General features: G+C 39.7%; 1 protein-coding gene across 2 annotated transcripts; it reads left to right on the top strand.

Annotated features, from left to right (window-relative positions):
- Positions 1–926: 926 nt before the first annotated feature.
- On the top strand, positions 927–16,252 carry stim2a (tromal interaction molecule 2a). 2 transcript variants are annotated; one of them, XM_046046390.1, is made up of 12 exons: positions 927–1,578; positions 5,390–5,520; positions 6,634–6,745; positions 6,854–6,965; positions 7,095–7,210; positions 9,919–10,096; positions 10,191–10,368; positions 10,550–10,711; positions 10,910–11,010; positions 11,087–11,340; positions 12,660–12,852; positions 13,245–16,252. In XM_046046390.1, the coding sequence occupies exons 1-12, from the start codon at positions 1,455–1,457 to the stop codon at positions 14,752–14,754; spliced, it is 3,171 nt and encodes a 1,056-aa protein (XP_045902346.1). In that variant the 5' UTR covers positions 927–1,454; the 3' UTR covers positions 14,755–16,252. The 2 variants fall into 2 exon arrangements, with proteins under 2 accessions (XP_045902346.1, XP_045902347.1); XM_046046391.1 differs by lacking the exon at positions 5,390–5,520 and having other exon boundaries at positions 928–1,578.
- The last annotated feature ends 4,795 nt before the right edge of the window (positions 16,253–21,047 follow it).

Raw genomic sequence — 21,047 nt, 5'->3', positions numbered from 1 at the left:
GTTTGTTTATTTTGCTATTTCGATTTCCCCTTCTCTTCCTTTCTCTGTCATCATCATCATCAGTAAGTAAAATAGGAGCTAATTTGACTATACCATGTAAAATGCACATATACTGCAAACTCTCTCAGACCCTGCTGAGGCCTTATTGGACACTTGCCAGTTGGGCATGCTCCACAGGGTAGAGGTCAAATCTGCCCCACTATTTTTAAACGGGGAGCCGAATTGCTGGAATGAAACCTGATACTTTATTACTGTTAAAGTCTGTGCATGTATGTGCCTGTGTAGTCGTGCAGTCTGTTTGTGTCCCTCACACTCTTGACATTTCTACTAATCATTTCAGTTTAAGGAGGTATACTGTGTCTGAGCGTTTCTGCAAAAGTGTGTTGGAAGAAATTCCAAGCTACATATAGACACAGTTAGAAACTCCATGAACAGGTGTACAAACATTTACTAGGTCCCTCTGCATAGCTTGAAGATCTGTGAACAAGGATCTGTGAACAACCGTCAGACACTATTCCTTGAGCTCAAGCAATATGTCCCAAAGTGAGGTCTAGGGGGCTTTAACAGATCCTCCACCTAAACCAGGATCAGTAAAGCCATAAAACCACAAAGGGTATAAAATCATCTTGAATGACTGTTCTCTTGGTTTCACACATGCATGAGAAGCAGTTGCTCAGCTCTGTTACAAATGGTAGACTAAGCCTATCCAAAAACTACATATGGAGGTCACTGGATCAAAGTGTTGGGGGCCCAAAAGAGATGAGAAGGGGGGAGAGGCCTCAAGAGTTCCGAGTCAAAACGTCACATCTCGACGTCTGTGTTGTTAGGAAAGGGGTGGCAGAACAGAGAAGAGGACAGTACGATTAGCTGGCTTATAAAGAGATCAGAAGCTGATACAAAACAGACTCCAACTGGACAGGCGGAACAGAGAAGGAGTCTGCACCCTTAAAAGGATTATGGGCCTATGCTGTCTTCCAATCTAAACATCATCTGACCAAAAAATAGTGTTTTCATGCGTTTCCTGAGATCTGCTGCGCGTGTGGTTATGACACTGGATTTTAATAATGATGGATGAGCCTCAGGACTTTTTCTCAGGACTTTGTTTTTACACCTAGTTTGGATTTTTAGCAATATTATTTGTATTATTGAATACAACTGCCCACTTTTGCAGTATTTTTACGCACATCCCTCCTGTGTTTGGATGACTACTGCAGACTTTCTGAAGTGTGTTGGAACTTTTTGTTCATACATTTCAATTACCCAGCTTGCCTGGTTTGTCAAGTGAATCATCGGTTTCACGTCTCGCTTCTGGCTGTACCCATAATAGCAACACAGATTGCTTAACACTTCTCGCAGTCTGTCGCTGGTGCCTCCTGAATGTGGGTCGGTACCGCATGTTCTTTCTTCATCTTCAGTTTCTCAACTCTTGACGACAATATAATCTACCATCTGAAATGCTGCCTCTGTCCGCTCTGTTCCTCCTCGTTTTCCCCGCTGCTCTCTTTGTGGCCGCGCAAGGAGCCGGGGACCTCCAGGGTTTCACCTTCCCCGGTGGGAGCGCAGTTTTCGACCCAACAGGTATGTGCTGAATGATGCGTCGAGCCAACTTTATTACAGTCTGAATCAAACAGGAAAGCAGGGCATCAATTATCACACTTATGCTTGACAAAGTCTTTGCATCGTATTCAAATCTGTCCTGTCATCACCAATATTGCGCCAATTATAATGGGCAGGGCATCTTTCTCGTTTGCACATTGGCGCTGCTGAGAATTTCAGTCTCCTAAATCTTGCAGGACTTTGTCAAAGGGTTTTATTTTGTAAAGTTTCAGTAGTTGTTCTTGGTGCATTGTGCTCCAGTCCCATGTGCCTAGGACACCTGTGGGAAGGGTTAAACTCAGGTCATATTTAGAGGTCCCACAGGGACACCAATAACACACACACACACTGCTCAGAGGGCCTTTGCAAACAACATTGCTATTTGATAGCCAATCCTGCTGAGAACTCTCCTCAGTTTTGAGAAATGCAAGCTTCATCAACAACCAGGGCTTTACTGTTTTTGCTCTGCACACTTGAATACCTCCTGGTATCGGGAGTGAGCAGAACAATGAAACTCTGTCTTCACACATTTTAATTATTTATTGCCATGCCAATAATTAGGCTATCTTGAAAAGAACAGCTATCCATCATCTGTCATGTATCAAATGCATACCTATGTCAGTCAAAGAAACAATTAATCATTTTAAGGCTTTTCCTCCTCCATGTTCAGTTTGAGTGTTTTTTTAAGCACTTTTCTTTAGTCAGTCCATGTATATTTTATTTAACATCAACTTCTGAGATGACAATGTTTTTGCAAAAATGTTCTGACATTAACGTCAGAAATAAGAATTCACATTTGTCCCAGAAGTCATTTTTCCCCATGGTTTTATTCATCCTTACATTGTGGACAGGGAGCGTTTAATGTTAGGAGCTTGCTTTGGTATAGTGGGCTTTTCTAGCAGACCTTTGACCTCCAAGTTCCGTAGCTCCTTAGAGCACCAAAACTCTTCGGTCACAGAGTCAAAAAATGGGTTCTGACTCAGAAGACAGAAAGCTGTGCGTCATCTTCTTATGTATTGGTTTTCCAGTATTTACTTACGCCTGGAACACACTGTACAATTTAAATCCTAATTACCGAATTTCCAGAAAGTCCTAACTGGCATGCGACCAAGTACATTCAGCACACATTGTCTGGTAGTGGGCCGAAGTTAAGGATTAAATCTCAAACTCATTGGTCAAACCAGTGGAGGCTGTTACAATTGTAGGCAAGGCAAGTTTATTTGTATAGCACATTTCAACAACAAGGCAATTCAAAGTGCTTTACATGAAACATAAAAGCAACAGGCAATGTAAAAAAGACATTTAAACATAATTAAACAAATAGTTCAATATAAAATATAAACAAGATAAAACAGTAGAGTAAAATTATAGCACTGTGTAAGATATTAATCAAAAGCCTTAAATATGGTTTAATAAAAAGCAGCAGCAAAAAGTGAAGTCATCAGTATTGATTTAAAAGAACTGACAGTTGCAGCAGTTTTCTGGGAGTTTGTTCCAGATATAACATGCATCAAATCTGAACGCTGCTTCTCCAAGTTTAGTTTTGACTCTGGGGACAGAAAGCAAACCTGTATCTGAGAGGTCTGGTGCTTTAAAACATAGCAGAAGATCAGAAATCTATTTTGGCCCTAAACGATTTAGTGCTTTATAAACCAACAGCAGAATATTAAAATCAATTATTTGACAGACAGTAAGCCAGTGTGAGCACCTCAGAAGTGGAGTGATATGATCCATTTTTTATGTCTTAGTGAGGACTCGAGCAGCAGCGTTCTGAATCAGCTGCAACTGTCTGATAGATATTTTAGAGAGACCTGTAAAGACACTGTTTGAATAGTCGAGTCATCTGAAGATAAATGCATGGACTTATGTCTCAGGGCCTGCTTAGACATAAGTCCTTTAATCATTGATAAATTCTTCAGGTGATCATAGGCTGACTTTGTGATCGTCTTAAAGGATCATTTTGGTATTTTAAAACCTGGGCCCTATTTTCGTATATTTTGGTGTCAAAATAATACAAAAAGCTTTGGAATATGTGCAGTAGATGGCTTCAGCCGGCAGCCATGAACCGGCTGTAGTGGCTGGAAAATATTCTATCGGGCAATTGCACCCATCAAAATTACGTCCACAAAAAGTGCTGACTGTTGTACTAGGTGTCTAACAACATTATGGAAAGGATCCCTACAAGTGAGTCCCGGTGACACCCTTTGTTTCTAACAAGAAACAGAAGTCTCGTTCAAGGATAATTCTATTGCTGAAATCTTGTGAGAGGCAAGTTGTTGCAGGAAGACAACGGTGGAAACGTGCGTCACACTTCGAAAGAGCTGTGTTGGAGTAATGTTAAGAAATAGTTTTGCAAACAACAAACTCCTCTCCCTCGCTTCCTCCATTTCCTGCAACAACTCAGGAAACAACTTATGTAAATTTGTGTCATCTGCATAATTATGGTAACATATTTTGTATATTTTCATAATCTGAGCCAGTGAAAGAGGCCCCAGAAAGGAGCCTTGGGGAACTCAACAGGTAATTTTTGTCAGCTCTGATGTTGTACCTATAGACACAAAGTATCACTGTCCTTCAATTAGGATTCCAGTCGGTGGTCGTCAGTCTCAAATGCACTGAGATCAAAATTTACTAAGACTGATCTGCCACTGAAATCCTGACTGGGAGAAATTAAACCTGTTTAATAAGGCTAATTGTAAAACTTTTCTTGATAATGGTGGTAAAAAATTCTTTAAATGATTAATGAACAGACAGGTCAGACGTCATGTTTTACATTATTTCTGTTACAAACATTGTAACCAATGGATTGAGGTTAAGAAGTTTATTTGTGACCTTGGAAACAGTGCAAGGTCCATAGTAGCTACTAAATGCACAAGGGGAGATTGTTTTATCAACAATTGGAGTATTCTGATTATGTAGTTGTTCATATTTATTTAATACAGTAGAAATGGTCATATTTTCATTGTTATTTTCTGTGCTTTATTGACAGAGATGGACGGAAAACATAGAGAGAGGAAGAGACAAATGCCACAAATGCCAGAATCAAATTGGGGGTGTTGAGAAGTGTCTTATTATACTGTATGAGTCTTAACCAATAATTTAGTGATGATACACATATAATTATTAATTGCTGGCCCATACTTTGTATTTTAAGAGAAACCACGGCCATAGACTTATGTTGATTTTCTATTGAAATTTTGACATTTTGGATAGACAAATAGAGGAGACTTACATTTACTCATTTAGCTGACACTGTTATCCAAAGCAACTTTTGCTATAAATGTCAGAGGTTGCACGCCTCTGGAGCAACTAGGAGTTGCGTGAAGAGGCGTGTGTCTTATAAGAGGCGTGTGTCTTATCCACTGTGCCTACCACTATCCTTCTCTGATGTACAGTAGCAGAAAGGAATGAATAAGTAAATGATTGGAAAGATCCTTTGTGTTTTCTCTGTATAAGCCAAAATAATGACAATCTCTCAGTACTGAGACAATTCTCACCACATGTCTGCTCTAAAAGGAGCAGTGAACATACCGAAGAAAGTTCTTGATCTATAGATCAGATAAACTGATCAATTGAGCTGGATTAATGGATAAATAAAAGCCACTGAAGAAACCGAGTGAAATAATGATTGATATAATGTCATGGGGACTGCAGATGTAAATTAGCCTAAGGCTAACTCTGGTGTAATGCATCAAATGTTTACATTTATGTTATTAATTGCACATGGTCCCTTCTAAATAAAAATCAATCAATCAATCAATCAATCAATCAATTGCCTTCCTGACCCATGTAGACCCCTGCATGGTGGTGTCTCCACCATGTATGAGCGAGGCAGATCGCTACAGCTTGGAGGCCCTGCGGAGCATCCATCAGATGATGGACGATGACCAGGATGGAGGGATTGAGGTGGAGGAGAGTGTGGAGGTACAAAACTCACTCTTCATGAAATGTTTACCCCATCCTTGTCCATGTATGTTCTTGCATGCAAGAGACAGACAGGGTAAAGCAGTGCAACAACAGGTGCCCTGGCTGGAGTTAAATGCTACTTCAAGGATAGCAACAGTATAACTTTGCTTTTGGCTCGGTGACAAAATTGGTTTGCACTAATAGAATACTTTAGTGCTGGTGACCTTCATAGTCACACTTCAGTATATCTCCGCCTAATGTTTCCATGACTGCAGCTTGTATTTTTCTTCAGCCAGTTTGTTAAACTTCTGTCACAAGCAGAGATAAACTGATATTTCACAAACAATCCTAAATATTACAAAATTATGTTGCAAAGCAAGTTTTGAAACATGTATCTGTTGCTTTTTAACAGACCTATAATAAATTGTACCATTGGAAGCATAGTTTTTTTCTACAAAAACATTTTGTTAATGAGCCAAAAACAAGACACATTTTTCATTTAGTCATGTAACAAGTGGTCAATGCTTCATCTCTGCATGTGTCTCTGTATATGTGTGTGTGTAAAGGCATATTTACTGCATGTAAAAGCGTGTTTGTGTAGTAAATAATATCCAGAGTGAATACATATTTTGTCCAAGGAGTGTTTGTCTCTGGTCGTGTGTGACATTGGTGGTAAATCCAGAATCCTAGAATGCCTTTGCCTTCGAGAATGCAGTTCAGGGACACAGAATCCAGGGGCTCGAGTTGCTGTTACCATAGAGATGTCAGGGGGGGGCCTGGGCTCATCAGAACAAGATTCCTGTAGCCATCATATGAAGCCCCCGTTTACAGCCAAGGACACATTCCAAGACAACACTCGCACACACAAATACACACTCATGCAATCTCTGAAGTGTGCAATACACACTCATGCTTCTGCATGCGTTCTAAATAAATACAGTTTCAAAACACCCGCTCCTTATTGCTAGATTGAAATCCAAGTACATAACACATTGCAACAGCCATTCAATTTATTTCGGACAGAGAGGTTGAGAGTTTGTTCTCAGCAAATGTGCTTGTGACCCCTAACCTTTGTTAAATGTGACAGTCTTTATTTTCCCTTCTACCTTCTGTCCCTCTCTGTCTTTGCAGTTCATTATTGAAGACATGAAGCAGCAGCAGACCAACAAACACAGCAACCTGCACAGAGAAGACCAGCACATCACAATTGAGGAGCTCTGGAGGGGTTGGAAGTCATCTGAAGGTGTGTGTGTGTGTGTGTGTGTGTGTGTGTAAGAGAGAGAGAGAGTATAGCTCTACTTTGTGTCACTTTTTGTCTCACTTTGTCTTCTTTCCTTGCCTCACTTCTCAGTACATAACTGGACTCAAGATGATGTGCTTCGCTGGCTGAAGGACTTTGTTGAGTTGCCACAATATGAGAGGAACTTTAAAGACTATAAGGTCAACGGAAACACACTCCCCAGGTAGGAATATTCAATGACGATGCTATAGTCAAGCAAGACTAACTCACTTGTGTGCTGTTGTGTGAGTCACTGTAAAAACGAGTCAGTTGTCAAATCAACACACTGAACTGCCATGACATCTGTGTGCAGGATTGCAGCTAATGAGCCTTCATTCCTGAGTGGCCACCTGAGGGTTCAGGATCAGAGAGACAAACAGAAGCTCAATATCAAAGCTCTGGATGTAGTTCTGTTTGGACCGCCTACACGTAAGTCCTCAGCTTCTTCCCTCTCCCTGCTCTGATGAGATGATGATGCATAGGGCAACTTTTTGAGCAAAGTTGCTGGGCAATGTTGCTAGTGGCAAGTCCGACTATGTTTTGAACGTATAGCGGCGATTGGTGGGGGAAGGGGATTACGGTAGTAATCTTTACTCATTACCATTGACGGCAACGTTGCCCTTCACGATTGCTCTAAAAGTTGCTCTGTGTATCATCAGCTTAAGTCTCTTTACTGTGTCTGTTGGCTATCTACCTCCCTGGGAACCATCACCTTATCGTGGCAGAGAGGTTTGTGTGTTGAGGGCTGTGTTGTCCGTCCGCCTGTGGCGGTACTGGGGGGGGGCAACAGGGGCCAGTGCCCCTGTAACACAGACCTTGGACCCCCCTATGGCCCCCCACTGAACGAAAAGTCTGCAGCAGCCCTATTGATTTGGCGGCCCGCTGGCCACATCCGGCCCCGAAGCAACCTCCATGTTGCCCAGCACATAATCTAATATATATGACAACAAAAGTAAACTACATATTACAGTGAATGGAAGCTAAAGAGTGAACTTTAGGTCTAGCGTTTCCTTCCCATCTTTGTTGAGTTTCATATGCGCTGTACCGATCACCGCCAATCAAGGCTCAACGTAACTGTCCGACCTGCAGCCTCTCCCCTCCTGTGTGTCTGCAGAGCGCCTCCACTCCACACACGTATCAGCCAGTTGATCAGTGGACATTGACGACAACTAGGCTCGTTAGCGTAAGTATCCTACCTGCAATAAAAACTTAGCGAGTAAAAAGCCAACACTCCTGTTTAATAAGCATAAACACGCAAAACGCGATGTTTTAATCTGCCCAATATCTCATCCACTGCAGCTGTGTGTTGGTTTTACACAAGCACAGCGCTAGTTCAGCTAATAGCTTATTGTTACAAACAAGCTGAAGTGAAAGCTGTCTGTCTTTAGTAACTGTTAAGCTTAGTTTGCCACGTACATTAAAATATGGCACATTATACTCAGCTGGTGGCTGAGACAGACCAGCTCCTCTCTACCAGCAGCAGCAGAGGGAGGACAGGAGGGACTGAGTTCTTTCTAAACTTGTATATATATTCCATATTCCAGACATCATATGTTGATGTCTTAAATATGATTTATTTTACTGACATTTTAGATTTAGTTCCAGTGAGATATTAGTGAATTTTCTGTTGTAAATTCTGTTGCTGCTTTAGAAACAACATTTAGTTAATAAAAAATGTTAAATTATTATTTTTTTTATAATATTTGCAATTATTTAATAAATAGGACTGATAAGAGCATCAATAAAGAACTGAACCAATAAGGATAGTGTCAATACAATCTTAATGATCCCTACTCCTGAGAAATGCGGCCCAATCGAATCTGTAATTGAATAGCCCTGGTCTACAGTAATCATAGTAATATATCTTCCTTGCGACGAAATGTACATTAAACTGAATGCAGCATTGTAGACAATATTTTGTCCTTGTAATCCATGTTTCCACTGCATGGATAGCCTTTGGATATTGACGGAAATTGTTCGGAGTCGCCCTCCTTAAAGGGTAAATTATTATCATAACTATTTAATAATGCATTGCATTTAAACAGCACTTTTCATACACAAAAAGCGAGAACAGTAACCTGTGGTCCTACCAGGCTGGACATACAGTCGGCCAAAATATGTATCCCCTTTATAATGCATAGATGATGCCCTACTATCAAGTATTCTTGAGGGTATATTTCAAATCAGGGCTAATAACAGGGGTGAATATTGAGACATTTGTTGTTTCCTAAAAAAAGTTATAGCGGGATACAAAATAAAAACTGGGATCCAGAGAATGTCTCATACACTAGAGCTACGCTGTTCATTAAGCCTTACAAAGAAATGTTGCATCAAAGAATGTACTATAACATAACTTCTTTTTGTATAATGTAATTTAATAAAACTATAACAAAGAATGGTTCATAAGACCCCATGAAAAAACGAGGAAGAGGAGCCGTCTGGAGCCAGACCCAGAGGAAGGGCTTATCGGCCTGGTCGCTGGGTTAGTCACGGAGCCCGGCCGGGCACAGCAGGAAGAAGCAAAGTGGCAGCCCCCTCTCCTATGTGCCCCGCGGGGGTCGGTTGAGTTGCCTGGGCTTCAACGGACCACGCTGCAGCTGAGGCTGGCTCTAGGGATGTAGAACGAACGAGCCGGAACTTGTGCAGGAGGTGGAGCTCTAGTTAGATCTGGTGGGGCTTACCTCCACACACAGTCTCGGTTCTGGAACCGTACTCCTGGATTGGGGATGAACTCTATTCTTCTCTGGAGCTGTCCAGGGTGTGAGTTGTCAGGTGGGAGTAGGGATACTCACAAGTCCCCAGCTGAGTGCAACTACGTTGTATGTGCAACATTCATCCACCCCTATGGAAGGATGGATGGATGGCTATCTGCCTACTTGCCTCTTTAGTTTGCATACCAACCAACTCTCCCAGTTTCCTCAGATTTGTCCAGTATTTGAGAGACCGCTATTGACATGTTCCCATTAAGAAAGCTCCTGTGTGTGTGGGTGGCTGGCAGGGGTTTTAAGAGGCTTCCATTGTCAATGGAAATATACAAGGTGTTTGTGTTTTTTGCTTATTCCTTGTTGCTTTATGCGTTACTAAAATGACTCTGTACATTCATGATCCATATGTCATGATCTTCTATTCCACTGTAGGCCCCCCTCATAACTACATGAAGGACCTGGTGCTAATTGTTTCGGTGGTGATGGGAGTTGGAGGATGCTGGTTTGCCCAGGCCCAGAACAAAGCCAGTAAAGTCCACATAAGCAAGATGATGAAAGATTTGGAAAGTCTGCAGAGTGCTGAACAGAGCCTCATAGATCTGCAGGAGCAGTAAGTATTCAGTATTTAGTGCCTCTCACTTATTGTATGTTATTCAATTTACTTTAGTTATTTTGATTTTACCAAAAATATTTCTCTTTCTCAGACTGGAGCGAGCCCAGGAAGAAAAACGTAATGTCGCTGAGGAAAAACTGAACCTAGAGGAGAAGATGAGGGATGAGATAATGGGAGCACAGGAGGAGGCTTACCGTCTGCACGAGCTGAGGCAGGGAGCTGTCAGTGAGCTCAGCCGCCTCCGATATGCAGAGGAAGAGCTGGAGCAGGTAGACAGACATTAAACCATACAGCTAGAGGATGCAGCTTAGAAGTGCTGCACTTGCCTCACCCTTGCTATAGACTGAAACGTTTAAAGGATTTGAAGGAAAGAATTTAAGCTTTAACTGCAGTTTTAAAAAATTCTTCTACATACTGACCACTAACATTTGACTGATGCCATACTCTCAGGTCCTTGGAGCACTTAAGCAGGCGGAGATGGACATGCAGGCTAGCTGGACTGCCTCAGAGGCTCTCCAGCAGTGGCTGCAGCTGACACATGAAGTAGAAGTCCAGTACTACAATGTCAAGAAGCAGAGTGCAGTACTACAGCTTGTCTCTGCCAAGGAAGAGGTAATGCATGAAAAAAGGGAAACACGTGACAAACACTGCAGTAATATTTAGAGGGACTGAACTGGACACATTAGCAAGTAATTGCAAAAAAAGTTTAAAAAAGGGAGTGTTTAGACACAGGGTCATGAATGGAGCACATTTTTTCTAACACATTACCTATATATCTATCAACTGATGGGCACCTGTGCTTCCTTGCAGGCAGAGAAGATTAAGAAGAAGAGAAGTTCTGTGCTGGGTACTCTCCATGTCGCCCACAGCTCCTCTCTAGACCATGTTGACCACAAGATCCTGGAGGCAAAGTCAGTCACACTTCATTTGCTGTATATCACAGTAAAGGTGTAACATATGTCACAAAGATCTTTCTATCTCCTTAAGGAATTCCTTGTCTGAAGTAACAGCCTGCCTACGCGAGCGCCTCCATCGCTGGCAGCAGATTGAGCGCATCTGTGGCTTTCCAATAATTAGGAATCCTGGTCTAGCAAACCTCACTGCTCAGCTCTACTCAGACTCAGTTGCCCTTGGGTTGCCCCGAGTGCCCCAGCCATCTTGCTCTTGCCACAGCTCCGTCCATGGATCTATAGAGGATCTGTTAGAAGAGTCTGCTTCTCCAATCTTGCCACAGATGCAAGGTAAGTAACAGCAAGGATAAGCTTTTGATTTTTTCATCCCATTAGTGTCTACAAAGGGTTCAAGCCAGGTTTAGATCAGGTGACTGTGAATTGCATATTTTTCATACTAATCAACACATGTTTTTCCTTTAATTTGTCACCCATCTGTATGTACGTAAATGCTGTGTATATCCAAGGGATAAATGGTATCAGTCTTCACAAAGCTGTAAATTCAGCAAATGTGTTCAGTGAACCAAATGATCAAAATCTGAATGATGACACATTTTCAAAATCAATGCTGAACATTGCAGTGCTGTGTTGTGGTATATGCAGCTAAGAATCCTCTCAACATGGATCAAATGTAACTCAGTTGTTCTGTTTTAAAGTTTCACATATTGCTAATGTCACAATGAATTAAAACAGCATTGTGAGGCACACTCTCAGGTACCCCTTACTATTATCCATTTGTGACATTACCATAACCAATACAGTAATGCAATGAGAACACACAGCTACACACTTTCCAATAACCTCCTCCAGTATTAATAAAGCCTAGTCAAACCAGCATCTAAAATTGCTGCAATGACTGGATTTCCCCATGGGGCCAACATATGTGGGCTAGCCTCACATATTTCTGCATTGAGTTCAACTTTGGTAAACGTTGACACGTGAAATTTGTGCAATTGACCAATATTAAGCCATATTGACAGTGCTGACCTTCGAAGGAACATAGACAGAGAGTCCAAAATGGAAGATGCTATCATAGCTTATAGGCTGCGTTGTCCCAATTACTTTTAATGAACTTTCTCTGTACACAAAAACATTGTTTGCAGTTATGAACCAACAGTTATGAACCAGTAGGACAAATATGTCTTTTAAAAAAACTGTGGGAACTTCTGTTAGCAACCAAGCTAACAATCTTGCTAATTGAAACTTAGCAAGTTTGCTAACTGAAACGGAGCTCAGAGAGCTTCTTTTCCTTCTTCAACAGCTCTTTACAGAGTACAGAAACTAGTACAGAGAAACTAAAAAGAAGCTTGAAAAGCTATTTCAACTGAATAGCGCCAACATGTTCCCTGCTGGCTAGCATTTTAATGGTTAGCTCGCCAGCTACAATAATTTACCAAGAAGCACTGTGAGTAGCCCCACTATCACCATGTTTCTAGAACCACATATTTCACAAGAACGTGCGGACAAATTTAGTGATGTCAGTTTTTTGTGTTACCAGACATTTAAGATCAAAAACTAGGGGTAGCCTACATATTCATTGCTACCACTCTACCACTTCCTGTATGGATTGATAAGTTTTGCTGAATGGTTCATCTTTGGCCTTCATCCAGTTCCGGTTCCACCACTGAAACGCTCTCCCAAAACACGGGGATCCACCATATGTCGGTCACGTCGTACCGGCAACATCACTCAGCCCCCAGCCTCCATGATCTCCTCGGACCCAGACCTTCTCATCCCCATCCGAGCCCCATACCCTTGCTTTGATGAGGAAGAGGGGCTCTTCCTGAAAACTCTAAAAAAACAGTATGTATCCCTATGCACAACTTTTAAGCTGATGATACACAGAGCAACTTTTAGAGCAATCGTGAAGGGCAACGTTGCCATCAATGGTAATGAGTAAAGATTACTACCGTGATCCCCTTTCCCTACCACTCCGTCACCCGCCCCGCACCGCCGCTATACGTTCAAAACATAGTCGGACTTGCCACTAGCAAGATTGCCCAGCAACATTGCTCAAAAAGTTGCCCCGTGTATCATCAGCTTTAGAGGCCAATTTGTTTTTACACACTGCCAATGCTAAACCACTGTGTTTTAGAAACACCTATGTTGATATAGCTGTTCATTCCTACATAGCTGTTCATTCCTAATCCTTTCCTTCCTTCCCTTATTCTTCCTTTCCTTTCTCTCACCTATAGAGAATCCCAAGAGATGCCTTCAGACACAGAATATATGACTTCACCTACTCTCAACAAAATGTTGCCTAGTCCTACTGATGACACTTCCTCTCAAAAGCTCTGTCATGATGAAACTGAGCTGCTTTCAGACAGCTCCATTACAAAGCCTTTGAGTAAAGAAGTAGAAGATGTTATAGAAACTCCAGTTCACCAACTCTCTATACCAGAAGCTTCTGTAGATGTTTCCTGCAGAAAGCTGGCAAAAGAAGTGTTGGATACTTCTCCGGAAACCTCTTCTTTGAAGATGTCCAAAGAAGAGTCTTTGATAGAGGCTACATCAAGGAAGATATCCAGAGACTGGAGTGAAGTTCCCAAGAATGTTGCAGTTAGAAAGGTGCTGTCCAATGAGTTGGATGCAGAATTTCCAGCCTGGAGAGTAGACAGAGATGCAATAGGGGATTTGATGGACACTGCGTCAAGGAATGTATACAAAGAAAGAAGTGATTTACCTCTTGATGTGAGAAAGATTATTTGGAACGAATTAGAAGCAACAACAGACGTGGCATCTAGGAAGATATCAAGAGATATGATGGGGGCTTCAATGGACAGTGCCTCAAGAAAGATGATACGAGATGATGTTGAGCGTCCGTTTGACTCGGTATCCAGAAGGACTACAAGAGATTCAATGGGAATGTCACTAGACACAGGTTCTAGGAAGCTTTCATGGAATAAAGGGGAATGCCAGCATGATTCCTCTGTGAGGGCATTAGCAATGGACAAAATGGTTGAGACTACTAGAACACTATCAAGAAAGATTTCTAGAGATGAGCTGGAGTATTCTATAGATACTTCTTCCATGAAGATGCTGCCCAGAGAGAGATATGAAGCACTTATGGATAATGCGTCTCCTACAGAGAAGCAAGAGTTCAGTTTAGAACCATCAACAAGTAGGAGGATACTGAGAGATGAACTTGAGATGTCTGCTGGTTCTCTCAGAAGGAGAATATCAAGAATGGCAAGAGATGACATCGACAGTTGCATAGACACTCCCACAGGAAAAGTCTCATGGGATAGAGTTGGTGCTCCAATGGAAATACCCAAACAATTAAAACTAAGGGAGGAGTTGGGAGCATCCGAATCAAGTTCATCTCCAAGTCGAATTGGACAGCCAGACCTTATGGTAACCTCCCAGGTGCCATGGAAGTCATCATCAGACGTTTTCACTGGCCCGCTGAGCCAGCTTGTTTATGATGGAATCCTTGAGAAGTCCTGCAACTCCATGGCTGCAAACCCAACCAACTTCTCTGCCTCAACACCCAACCTGCCACAGAGCAAGCCCCTAGCAGAGGTGGAGCCACCATTGCCACCACGAAGGATTGCCTGCCCATCTGCTGCATTGGCCCGTGAGACTGGAGATGACAGGCACAAGGATAAGGAAAAGAGTAAGAAATCCATAAAGCTCAAAAATCTTTTTAAAAAGAAACCTGAGTCAACTCCAGAGAAGCTTCAAAGTGGTCTTCAGAAACTCTGACAATGAGCTTAGAATGTTTTCTTATTTTCATGTTTTTACATTTTATTGAACCAAAAATAGTTTGACTTCATTGAAGAAATCTTCTAGAGAAAAGACACAAAGTTTTATAAAGCATAAGGTTACCTAAAGCTGGTCGTTTTCAGAGCCAGTGGTGTCCAGAATAACAAAATGAAAGTAGAGTAAGAGAAACAAATACAATATTGATGTTTCTATTCTGAGTTTGATGTTAAAAGTGCTGACAGAATCATAATACATGTATGATGCCAGTTGCACATGTGAGGAGATCAAAATAGCTCTCAGTGTTTGATAGTTTTTATATAACTTATTTTATATTTGATCCTGATCTCTTGTCTGTTATTAAGTCTTATGTAGATATATGGTTGATACCATATATTATCTTAGATGCAGATTATTTGAGGTTTTGCCTATAGTTGAAGGATTAGATGATGTTTAAACTGATACTGCTCTTCTGTATAACAGAGTTAATGCTTGTATTAAAGTCAAATCTCCACTTGTTCACAAAGACATAGGGCTCAGTTGGAAAAATGTGATGTCACATATTTTCTCACATATTGTTTATAGAAAGAGGTGTGTTGGGAGGATCAGTTGTAGCAGGAAGCCTTGGACAAAGTTTAGACAACCTCTTTTTATCTCCAGAATGATCAAAGGTTCAAATGTCATTTGCAGTCAACGTCAGCATTTTTAAGGTGTGGTTCACCAGCTAAATTTAGCTGAAATTGGCATAAATAAATTGTTCACTCATACACATGCTGCCATAATTGAAAGTGGTGGCTGCATTTTTTTTTTTTTTGCAGCCTCTACCATTCAGTCACAACATTGTTGTGGTGCAGTGGGGCATTTTTAAAAACTGGAGTACCAGGAACAAAAAAATACCCCACAGGTTTGGCAATGGGTCAGGTTTAACAAAGCCAAGATTGGTCCATTTAAAAAAGGATTTGTCCTGACCCTGATCCTGTGGATCGGCTCAGTACAACCCACATTTTAATGAAAATGTACTGCTTTGATTTGTCAAATGCTCATGAACAGTTTGCTTGCAAACTGTTTTTAAATTTATTTTTCAGATGTGTGCATTTAAATGCATATTTTTAATGCTTGAATTGTTGATGTAGGATTTATGTTTCTTCTATTGTTTACTGGCATACATTCAGTACCTTAAGAAGTTTATTTTAATTCAAATAATTCAGAAATGTAGCTTCAATTGATTTATGAATTGCTTACTAGAAAAGTAATTTAGTTCTTTGTTTTAGTGACAAGTGTAAGGAATATATAAATACAATGTTTTACATTGTCTTAGACAAGGACAAGCACTGAATTGTAAAGTTAATGTAGTAGAGTTCATAGTCTGTTATCTGATGGTTTATTAACATCTGATGATGGCAAAATTATTAACATTTATTAACATCTGATGATGGCAAAATAAACAAGGTGGTGACATTAAATGTTGTGTATTGTTCTATAATAAAGAACTGAAACAATACCAGCACGTAAATTATTGCAGCTTAAAAAATGTTCAATGAATTGTCCCATGTAGGATATTTTTAATTTATCATTAATTTCCTACCCTCTGAAATTAAAAGCAATTGCTTAGTTATCGTCAGCATAGGATATTCCATTAACATTACCATAAAACTTACCATACCATTACCATAACTGACAGAACATTTAAAAAGGACAATTTTTTTAAGGGTTTTTTAGTGCTAGACAATATGGTTGCCATTTTATTATAATTAGTCGAACAAGATACATCCCCATATTAATGGTAGCAGCAACATTAGTTAATGTTCGAGGTCCCATCTGAACCTTCATGCTCAGTAATTAGGAAACTTGATGGGTGGTGTTTGTGTTCTTACATTAAAAAGGAACAATTGATTTAGACCCATTGAGTAACCTATAAGTAGTATTGATAGACATCTTTCATATACTGTAAATATATCTTTAAAATAGTATAAGCAGTTGTAGGCTGTTGAAATCAATAACACTGACAATATCAAATGTAAGTAGAACACTGGTGAACATGGTGACACATTATTCATTAGAAAATACATGAAAAATTTAATCTGGTTGTGAATAGGCTACATGTAAGTGTTTGTTGTTTTCAGACTGCTGACCATTATTGGCTAGAAAGACATGAGGAAATGACTAGTTTAACTGTTGACTTGAATTTAAACTTTCCGGAATTTGAGCTAATTGAGCAAATCATGATATGTGGTGTCTGCTTATAGTAAATCTCCTGGTTCTGTCTAGCCTCTGCCCACAGGTGTTTTTGTCCATTGTGAGCCACAACTCGATATACACACATCTTCATCCTAAAAGACAATTTCATCATTGTTCGATTTGTGATACTTGCACTGGTGCAATTTTACGCAAATGAAGCTAAACTCAATCAGCAGGCTGATGTCGTCCACTCTTTCAGTTCAACGCGTCTGGTCTGTTTCGGTTAAACCAGTCAAATGTTGTCAAACTTTAAAACGTTTTACTCATGCTTCACATTTCTTTCCTGCTGTCAGCTGTCATTTTAGTGCCAGATTAATCCAACCCTCCTCCACCCTATTCACCTCCAGTTTTCATCACACCCAGATTAGGCAAAGTCACATTTAGTTTAATTGTAATGAATCTAAGCATTCCCAAATGATTTTCAGATAAAATCAAATTATTTTATTTTTGCTTAAAAAGTTTCTCTTTGCTTAGATATCAATTTTAAAAATTCAATCTGTGTTATATTGCTTTAATTCTATTACTTGGGCTATGTTGATACAGCCAAAGACTTCTAGGAGTCTTCTGGCTTTGTAATTGTGTTGATCAGAAGTTATTCTTAGAGATAAGTTCTACAGAATTTAGACGCAAGATAGCACAATATAATTTATTTTGACAGTTGGGGAAAGCTTGGGGTCTAAAATGTTCTTGTGCCTTATTTGGGCTTTTACTTATCACCTCCACTAGAGGTCATTGGAGTGTTAACTGGAGCTAGCAAGTCTTAACTGTTCAGAGCTTACTTCATTAGTGTCTCTCCCCCATCTGTCTCTGAAAGAAGTTGCTAATAACAGTTGATCTATGAATTAGTGATATCAAAAAATAGTGGACAGTGAATAGTGAAAATGAATATTTTTAGCAAATCTGACAAAATATTGACGTTGATTCAAATATAAAGGTACAGAAAAACAGCATACATTTACCTGCAATATAACCTCAGTGACATTAGCTGTGTGTAAATCCAAACCACTTTTGTACTTGCTCACCCTGCGCTCTGATGCTATGGGGCAGGACGGTCCCTGTGACCACCCCTCCCAAAACCATCCAGCCATTTACACCGCCACCAAAACCCAATATTCAAATATATTTAAAATATGCTATGAAACTATAACCAAGAATCAACAACATGTTGAGCTCTGCACTCCTATGAGGGACCATGTGTGGGTTTCCTGTGAGCTGTACTGATCTCATGGGCTGCATGATATGGTTAAGGTTAACTTTGCTGTAACTGTCTTCTGTCCTCGAAACTGAATAGGGTCTTAATAAGAAAATAATACAAAATAAACAAAAAATGAAACAAGCTATAGAAGAATTTAAGATAAGATATGATGTGTGTGTGATTGAAAATACCCTGATTACTTTGAGGCTAGACCTCTGCAGCCAGTCAGCTTCAACATTACTACATTAAATTGTATAGAGATATGAGATGAAAGTTAAAAAAAGGTTAAAACAGAGACATTTAAAGACATTAATGACATTTATTATGCACTGTGGTTGACTAAGCAACAAAAAAATCACAATGACATGATATCTGTTGCCTGCTTTTTTTTTTAAGTAAGTAAGATATTAAATTAAATGTTGGCCATGACAGAATGCTTCTATTTAATGCTAATGGTCTAGAAAGATGGTGACTGAACATGCTGTGGGTTTTTCTGATGCTGTGACCCAGAAAGTGAATCGTCTCACTATTGACATTTGAATTTACCGCAGAGCAGAATTCTCTCTGTGTCAGAGGGCAATATCTGACAGGAAATATCAACCTCAACTGCCTGTCAACTAACTAGTGCACTGCTAAAGTTACATACTATAGGGCCCACATTAAAACTGTGATAATTTAGCCTACATAATCTAAATCATATATATTATGGAAATAAACTTCACCTGAACGTGATCAAAATCCCCAAGCACAAACACACATCATTTTGGTTTTAAATAATTTAAATTTTTTTTAAATTTACCTGCTCAGGGACCACAAATGGAAGGTAACTAGTTAAATCTTGTTCAAAACAAGACTAAGAGTACAGTGGCTTTGTGAGACATTACAATAACATAACAATAACACATTGAAAATAAGGTTTGCCAACGCTCACTATCATCTTAGTGTAGCATATTAGCAATTAGCACTAAAGGTAAAAGTAGGCTAAAGTTAAGGCTGATGAGTCAAGGGATCACCAAAGTTATAGAGGAGAAACATGAATGTTCCCCACATTTTAATGGCAACCCATCAGCTTTTTGCTGAATTATCTCAGTCTGGACCAAAGAGGTGGACTGACCTACTGACACTGACATCCAGCAGTATCAATCACATTAATAACATAGGCACAGATACTATTTGAATATATATGTAATTGTAAACAGGTTGTGAATGTATTTGTGTGAGAGAAGGGGATTTAGTATTGCAGTGTTATTTCTGACTGATGGACAGATAAAACGATGAAACAGAACCAGACATATATGCTAGTAGCGTTTAATATAGCCTTGAGCCGCTATCCTCAAGCAGAGATGATGATGAAATGATCCAGCTCACATTATTCATTTTCAGCCATAGGTGCAATGTGGAATCTTTTTTTTAAAATACTTATTTGAGCCTGTTTTCTGAAGCCTCAAATGTAAAATTGTCTCAAAACCCACTATCTGTAAAAAGATTGATGAAAAATATTGGGTGCAATTTAAAACTCTCCTACCAAACTCCCGACTCAAGAGATGTCTGATTTGGTATTAATCAAATACGTAACTTTATCTGATTGGAGACTAACATATCTAAAAATATCCATTTTTAAAAAATCTTTAAAAAGTTCAGTTCCACAGTAGCAAAAGCCGTCATCAGAATCAGTGATGCTCATAATCAGCGGGTCATGGGATTCAGAGGATTGGTTCAATAGCAAATGAAAACGAGGGAAAGGATTTAGGATGTCGTTGGCATTCAGGGCAACAGATTAATCATATCTTGTCCTCAGAACAAGAAATGGCTGTTCTTGTTAAAGCAGTTCCTGTACCACACAATTTGCAGTCACAGTAGAGAGTGATGTTGTCTGATCTGACGGTCACCTCCAATATTGATCCAGAAATCTGATCCTGACATGCGGAAACACAATCACAAGGACAGAGTAAAATGTGTCCGTCACTTCAGTTCACTTCACTTCACTTCACAGCAGATGCAGGTTATTGCTTGACAGAAAAACACACAGAGAAAGAAGGAAACGTGAATGAAAGTTAATTTTCTGAAAAAGTTTTCTGAAAAACTTACCTGTAAGAACAGCAAGAATAATATGCAGCCGGTCCATGTGAGATGATGAAGATGATGGTTGGAAGAGAGAATTTAAAAATATCAGACCTTACTGAGAAATATAATTTAACCCCTGCACATCAAAACAAATGTAAGTATTGATGGCTTGTGTGATGATGAACTGATGTGAAGATGAAAAAAGATTTCCTCAGAAGACCCTTGTTGGCATACAGTCAAATAAAACCTATTGTAAACCAACCTCCACAGGAGAATTAACCCTTATTGCTTGGGGCCTTTCATTATGTGTGAAATAGGGCATTTGTTGGCTGTGCATTGTATCTTGTCCCGGCCATTACAGACATGGCAATTCTGATGCATACAAACCAGAATTTGACAAACTTCAGAGATCAATTTATGTAACTGTTACAGTAAGTTGTTAGACTGTAGAACTTTCCAGCAAGTATCCATTTGGAAAAATGTAACAGATCCACTTTAATAGCTGTCATACACACTGGGAGGTGATAAATTGTCAAACTTTTATTATTGCATAGTTTAAAGTCTATGAGGTTAGACTGGGAAGAAAATAATTCAGAGCAATGGGGAAATGGGGATTTGAAATTACCATCTACATGAAGCAAAAAAAAAAAACATTTATCGTGTTCATTATAAAGTTTAAAGATCATACTGACTTGGGGATGAGTATTGTTGAATAATGTATTAATACACTATCTTAAAAATACAAATTTTTACTTTTCACTTTCATTAGATTGGATCTGCTGTCTAGAAATGTCTTGAT

This window comes from Micropterus dolomieu, linkage group LG04, assembly GCF_021292245.1.
Source record: "Micropterus dolomieu isolate WLL.071019.BEF.003 ecotype Adirondacks linkage group LG04, ASM2129224v1, whole genome shotgun sequence".
Taxonomy (NCBI): domain Eukaryota; kingdom Metazoa; phylum Chordata; class Actinopteri; order Centrarchiformes; family Centrarchidae; genus Micropterus; species Micropterus dolomieu.
Note: the sequence above shows the minus strand (reverse complement) of the source record. Positions and strands in the feature narration are given on the sequence as shown.